Source organism: Zingiber officinale, chromosome 10B, assembly GCF_018446385.1.
Source record: "Zingiber officinale cultivar Zhangliang chromosome 10B, Zo_v1.1, whole genome shotgun sequence".
NCBI classification, from domain to species: Eukaryota; Viridiplantae; Streptophyta; class Magnoliopsida; order Zingiberales; family Zingiberaceae; genus Zingiber; species Zingiber officinale.
In genome coordinates this window covers 11,705,732-11,712,678 of record NC_056005.1, presented here as the reverse complement: position 1 = coordinate 11,712,678, position 6,947 = coordinate 11,705,732, and the positions used below count along the sequence as shown (strand labels likewise).

At 38.5% G+C, this 6,947-nt stretch overlaps 1 protein-coding gene across 1 annotated transcript; it reads left to right on the top strand.

Annotated features, from left to right (window-relative positions):
* Positions 1–4,780: 4,780 nt before the first annotated feature.
* LOC122028940 (uncharacterized protein ycf23-like) lies at positions 4,781–5,612 on the top strand. The gene is made up of 5 exons (XM_042587912.1): positions 4,781–4,864; positions 4,944–5,003; positions 5,095–5,184; positions 5,262–5,369; positions 5,445–5,612. Exons 1-5 carry the CDS (start codon positions 4,781–4,783, stop codon positions 5,610–5,612), a joined length of 510 nt encoding a protein of 169 aa, XP_042443846.1.
* Positions 5,613–6,947: the final 1,335 nt, after the last annotated feature.

Genomic DNA, 6,947 nt, shown 5'->3' with positions numbered 1-6,947 from the left:
AATATAAAAGAAGGGGTTGGGGTGCCTTCATGACACACAACCTCTATTATTCACTACAAGAATTTTTGCATTCAACAACACCCAATAGACAACGCTTTTTAATAAAAACGTTGTCGTTCTTTGTTTTACAACGCTTTTAGTGAAAAGCGTTGTCTATGGTATTTACTTTTTACTAAAGACAACGGTTTTTAATGAAGTGTTGTCTTTAGTGTTGTTGTTTATGGTCAAAGACAACATTTTTTTAAAAAACGTTTTTTAAAGTGTTGTGTATGTTTCCCCTAAACTCACTTAAAATAAATTCGCAGCCCTCGCTTTGCTAAACTCTAAACCCTCAACGCGCGCGCGCCTTCTCCTCACCACTCCTCTCCACGAGTTCTCCTCTCCACTCCTCTCCACGAGTGCCTTCTCCTCTCCTTCTCCTCTCCACGAGTGCCTTCTCCTCTCCACTCCTCTCCACGAGCGCCTTCTCCTCTCCACGAGCGCCTTCTCCTCTCCTTGTCGCGTGATCTCCTCTGAACCCTAATCTCGACCCAAACTCCTCCAAGTCGACCCAAACCCTCAGTCTCTTCCGCTTCCTCCTCTTTCTCCCTCTCCTCCGCCTCCCCCTTCTCCTTCGCTCCCACCGCCGCTGGCGCCGCCTCATCTTCCGCCACTGGTTTCTCCCTAGGCGCTTCTTCCTCCGCCGGTTCCTCCCCATCTCTCTTCGGCCTCTCAACCTTTGGCTCCTCATCGGCCGCATCCTCAGCCTTTTCTACCTCCAGTCTTTTCTCGACGTCTGCTCCATCTTCCGCCGCTTCTACCTTCAGTCTTTTCCCGCCATCTGCTCCATCCTCCGCCTCTACTACCTCTAGTCTTTTCTCGCCATCTGCTCCATCCTCCGCCTCTACTACCCCCGGTCTCTTTTCCTCGCAGGCGGTCTCTTCTCCCAAACCCATCCCTTTTCCCTCAGCATCCGCCGCACCTTCCGCTTCCTCAAGCCCTAATTTTGGTTTTGGATTGGGGGCTTCGACTCCCAACTTCGGCTTCGGTTCGTCTTCCACTGCTGCCTCTCCGTTGTTTGGTACTTCCGCTTCCCCTCCGGCGCCGGCCTTGTCCTCGGCTCAGACACTGTTTGCTTCGTCAGCTAGTGCCGCACCTTCGGTGCCTTCGTTTGCTACGTCCTCATCTCCCCCCGCCTTTTCTGTGCCGACGACGTCTGCTCCAGCTCCATCCTTCGTATCCCCGTTTCCTGCCTCCTCCTCTGCGTCCCCTCTATTCTCTTCTTCTGCTACCGCTACCTCCTCTCCTGCCATCACCAGCATTTCGACCTCTCCTTTCTCCTTTGGAAGTGGCAGTTCCTTTGCTCCGAGTTCGTTCGATGCCGTGTCGTCTGGTAGTACTACTTCGTCCTCACCTGTTACTACCACGTCCACCTTGGCAACTGGCTTTTCTTTTGCGACTCCGACATCTGCTGTGTCCCAACCTTCCTTTGGGTTTACCAATGCTGCTACATCAACTCCCTCCAGTGCATCTATGTTCTCCGCTCCTACTGCTGCAAAGCCTTCAACTCTGTCATTTGGATTTGGGGTGCATGGGACAATTCAATTGATGACAAAGGCAGTTGCTCGGTGAAGTTTCATCAGAAGAATATTGAAGAAGATGACGTATAGATTGTGGGTAAAGACGAAGTTTTACAGGTAAAATATAAGTTATAGTGATATTCATTATTATTATAGCATTATAAACTAAATATAATCAACATGTTTTTTTTAATATTTTAGGGTCAATCAGTTGCATTGACATTGGAATCTTGCTCAAATATTGTTGCATATGGTACAATTGTTTGTTTCAATGGCATGGAAAAAATGCTTCATGGTATTCCATTTCCCAAGAATTACATTCGAGTCTCCATTGATCAAGCAGTGGACAAATCCGCTCCTTTGCCATATCCAATTCCAAGTGAATGTGAAGTAATTGGTGATGCCATAGGAACTGTTGTGGCTTGGCCTGAACAGCAGATTGTGAAGCAAGATGAGGTATATGAGATATTATATTTCTAATTATATTGTCACTTTATTATTATATTTCTAATTATATTGCCACTTTATTATTATTCAACCTAGCTATATCTAACTTGTTTATATTTGAAATTATTAGAAGCCTAGAAGGAAGAAGTTTGAACGAAAAAAATCAAAACCTACTTTGTCAACAAGTGTCCCAAGAGCATTACATATGTTATATTGTTACAGTAAGCATGCTCTAGATGGAGGAAAATGTATATCAATGTGCTTAGATAATGAAGTGTTTGATGAAGATTGTGAACTTTTTCTTGACCTTGAGGACATCAATTCTTTGTATCATTTGGAGTCAATTTCAGAAAATTTGATCGTTGCCTACATATGGTAAGTAAGTTTATTTAAGCAATTTCAGCAACTTTTTCATCACATGTTTGCTTCCCAATTTTAGCAACTTATTATGGTTTATTGTTACAATTTCACCAACTTATTATGAGTGATCATTATTTTTTAATCCACATGATTGTTTTGTATCTAAATTTTATTATTTAGTATCTAAATATTATTTTCTCAGTTGCAACTGCATTGCTTTACTTATGCTGGGAAATTACTGCATTGCTTTATGTTTGCTGGGAAATTCTAATATCTAGCAAGACAGAAAATCCCTGATTTGAACTGCAAGAAGTTTACTAATATTGTTGTGTGAACAAGTTTACTCTTGAAAAATTCAACTTCTAGTAATTTTCTCATACCATGTTATTCTCATTAAGTTAATAGTTCATCATTTCTATTGAGAGGTTTACTAATATCAATTGATGTGGTACACTTTACATAAATATAGCTCATTCATTTTCAACCGGCCCTTAATGTTTGCCTTATGCCATTTGTTCTTCTAGACAGGAAGTACTTTGCTCATATCTTTTTTCTTGTATATTTTTAAGTATCTTAAATGTGCTTGTCCTCAAGAAATAAAAGAATTTGCATGTATACATTTCTGGTATGTTTAATATGCAAGATTGTTCATAGTAAGTTCTCATGTATGGATGTTACTATCATCAGCCATAACTTAGTGTTATGAGTGATCATTATTTTTTCCAACTTATTATGAGTGTTTTGTATCTAAATTTTATTATTTAGTATCTAAATATTTTTTTCTTTGCAATAATAGGTGTCTGTATAAAAAGATGGTGAAAGATACCAAGACAAAGAAATTCAGATTTATGAATCCTCACAAACTCCCATATCTGGCAAAAACGGCACAAGACAAATCAGTTAAGCTTGAAACCCTGAATCAAAGGGCAACTCTTTTAGCAGATAAGCTGACAAGTGCATCAACAGATCAACTAGTGTTAGTGCCATGTAATGTCGGGTAAGCAAGAAGTAAAACATCACTTTCAATTGCTTCCTTTCGATAATTTATTCAATTTTATGATCTAATCCTATGTATTTGCCTAGTTTCCATTGGAATCTTAGTGTTATTGAACCTTACAAGGATGCTATTTACTTGCTGGATTCCCTAAGTTGCCGCATTCGCGATGATGATTCAAAATACGTAATGGAAATGTGAGTTCAGATTTCTTTTAGTAAATATTTATTATAATAAAAATCTTATTTAACAAATATTCTTAACGTATGAAGGGCCTTAAAATTGTTTAATTCAACCAAGGGAAGGAAAGGTAGGAAAAATGTTAAGTGGGAAGTAGTTAAGGTATGTGTACTTTTGTTTAACATATATTGTAATGTGTATAATTTTCATTAACAATTTGACTCTAATTACTATATATAGGCTCCTCAACAACCGGATGCGAAACAATGTGGTTTTTTTGTGATGCGATTTATGAGAGAAATTATTGAAGAAGTTGAGACTATTGAGAGAGATTCACTGCAATCAATAGTAACATTATTTAGCTTATCTCAAATTATTTGACATAAACTATTTAAAATTGCAAAGTGATCAGTGTTGATTATTTTTTCCATTAACATAAATTGTGTATGCTCACAGTTCACAAAAATAGGGTACTCTCGTGAACAAATTGATGAGGTTCGGTCCGAGTTGGCGGAGTGCATACAAGATCATATTTATGAATAGGTATGGAATGATAGTTGTCATAATTCTATTTAGATTTAAGTTCATGGAATGGTGGTTTTTTGGTGGAATCATAGTTAATGCCAATTTTTTTGATGCAGTGCATAGTTACCAGATCGACCTTGAGCAGTTGACCCCAAAGAAAAGTTGTCACTGAAGTTTAAAAACTTGTGAAAATTTTTAGTGAATGATGATGTTTTGTGAATGATGATGTTTTGGAAAAATTGTCACTTAGGTGAAAGGATGTTTTCTGGATTAATATGCAAGTACAAAGCACTGTATTATATGTTATTCTATAAAGTTCTGTCAATGTAAATTATCTAGTTTCTTTATCTAGCTTTTGTTCCACTATTGAGTTTGTTTTTCTAATAATTACTCGTGCAGCAAAATACTGAGCAAGAAGCTGTAGATCTTATAATCAGGTAAAGTAGAAAAAGTTAACTACTTCATTATGCTTTCATCTTAGTATTTGTATATTTGATTTGTCTTCTTTGAACCAGCTTCAAGTCAAAAAGCCAGATCCTCTAGATAGCTGTTAAAAATAAGGTATTATTTGGTTTGTCAGTGATCTTAATATTTGGTAATATTTGGTCTTTGATGCTCACGACAGAGTTCCAACGCTGCATGATTACCTTGTTCAAGCAGATTGCTCGCTGCCTCAGTAGCTCGCATTTTTAGAGTTCCACAGCTCTTCTTTCTTATGATGATCTTGTTCTTGCAGATTTGTGTTTCCTCTGTGGACCCTTTGGCATTTCCTTCTGCAGTGGAAGCAGGTGCCCAAATGGTTAGGATGCGATGAACTTGACTGGTTTCGATCGGATTGTCTGTCATACCAAACATTAAAATCCTTGTGCTAAATGCAGGTGGAAATTGGAAATTATGATTCTTTCTACGAGATGGGAATTCAGTTTTCCCCTGAACAGGTATATGAATCATGATCGTACTTTTCCTTGCAGTTCCTCGAGTATTTTCAGCTATTTCTATCTCGTCACTATTCTGTGGTGCCATTGTCAGATTCTAAAGCTCACTAGAGAAACTAGAAGGATTCTTCCATCCATTACACTGTCTGTAACCGTGCCACACATGCTTAGTCTCCCTGATCAGGTAGCTCATTTATTTCCTCGTAAACTGAGATTTGTCACTAACACAATCTCTCGTTGTTTTTTGTTCAATTTAAAAAGGTGAAGCTAGCAGAGTTGCTGGAACAGGAAGGTGCTGATATAATCCAAACTGAAGGAGGGAAATACTCAAGTCCATCAAAACCTGGTGTCCTTGGTTTGATCGAGAAGGTAACAACAGTACGAATAAGAAATCTTAGCACACTTGTGATGAAAAATGTGATATTTTTCCTCTTTAAAATGTAGGCCACACCAACGCTAGCAGCTGCATACTCCATTTCCCGAGCAGTTCAGATTCCAGTTATGTGCTCATCTGGATTAAGCGCTGTCACTGCACCTATGGCTTTAACAGCAGGAGCAGCTGGTGTGGTATGCGTTCTTTTGCTTTCTAATCTAATCATTATCTGCTACTAGTGAAAGAAATATAGACTCTTTCAGATTCTCTTGTGTTCTTGATTATCTGCTACTACTTCATTGTCAGAAGTAGTTGAACACTAACACTTGGACGCCAACATTTTTGAGTTGGCGCCTAGATTTGACCATCTAACAGACACGGCTAAAGGATCAACTTCTATGAACACCCTTAATAACTTATACAGATATTTGTGAACAATTAGGTTGGTGGCTATCATTTATCCTCCCTTTTTGTTGTTTTTTCCATGTACCCAATGCAGTTTTCATTTCAAAGGTTCCAAGCTGATGAACAAGGATGGGTGGACACAATCAAGTCAGTGCGATTTGGAGGAGCTGTCAGGATTAGTACCATGGATTGGCTTGGGCAATCTCAATATTTGCGTCAAACTGTCTTCTGGCCTTCCCTATCATCTGCAGTATCTGAGGTATACTATGCACATTTACCGTGAATTTTCCTTATTGAGCTTGGGCTAGTGATGATTACGAATGTATTTTATTTCAAGAACCGTATAAGCAAGTGTTCGTGCATCTAGTTTTATAACAATGCACTTCGTATCTTTGATCTAAAAAGCTTCTGAAACAAGTCATCTTCTCCAAGCATGCCCTGGTCAACATGCTAGTCACCTACTGGAGTCATTTCCTCGATGGCACGGATGAATACCTGAAATCCATCCTCTACTCCACCATTCTTTGCCACTCCTCAAGCCGAAACAACTGCAAAGGTAGAGTCAACATCAAGTATTACATTGTGCCTGGCTACAAGAAGACCGGGGCCACAAAATCCAATAAAGACAGGTCAAACATCAAGTAGCATTTTGTAACTTATTCCTCTTAGGTTATATGCTTGGTTAATATATATGCTTAGAACTTGTAAAGACAGGTCAAACATTAATATGCTTGGTTAATATATCCATCTACAGTACTCCCGCTTTTTCCTCTAAATATGATTTTCATTTAGCACAGAACTAATGCCAATTTTTTTATTTTGATGCAGTGTTTAAAGAGCTTGAGTAGAAGTTGGCCCTAAAGAAAACTTGTCAGTTACGATATAAACACACTTACGGTATGAATTACATGTATATATAACATTGACATATTATTTAGTACGAGATTTACATGTATGAAAGTTTTCATACAAAATTTCTTGATTGCCTACAACCCCAGGTGTGCTGATGACAAGTTGAAGAAGATGGCTCTAAGAGTGATAGCTGAAAGCCTTTCAGAAGAAGAGATTGCTGGACTTAAAGAAGTAATTCCATGCGATGGACACCAACAACAGCGGTTAGTCAATGATGAGGTTTTGTAAAACTTGTGTGTTTGAAAAATTATTGTCAT

Coding starts and splice junctions, on each gene's coding strand:
- LOC122028940 (XM_042587912.1), top strand. CDS start 4,781: ATGATGATCTTGTTCTTGCAGATTTGTGTTTCCTCTGTGGACCCTTTG. Junction 5,004..5,094: donor TTCAGTTTTCCCCTGAACAG/GTATATGAATCA, acceptor TGCCATTGTCAG/ATTCTAAAGCTCACTAGAGA. Junction 5,185..5,261: donor TGCTTAGTCTCCCTGATCAG/GTAGCTCATTTA, acceptor CAATTTAAAAAG/GTGAAGCTAGCAGAGTTGCT.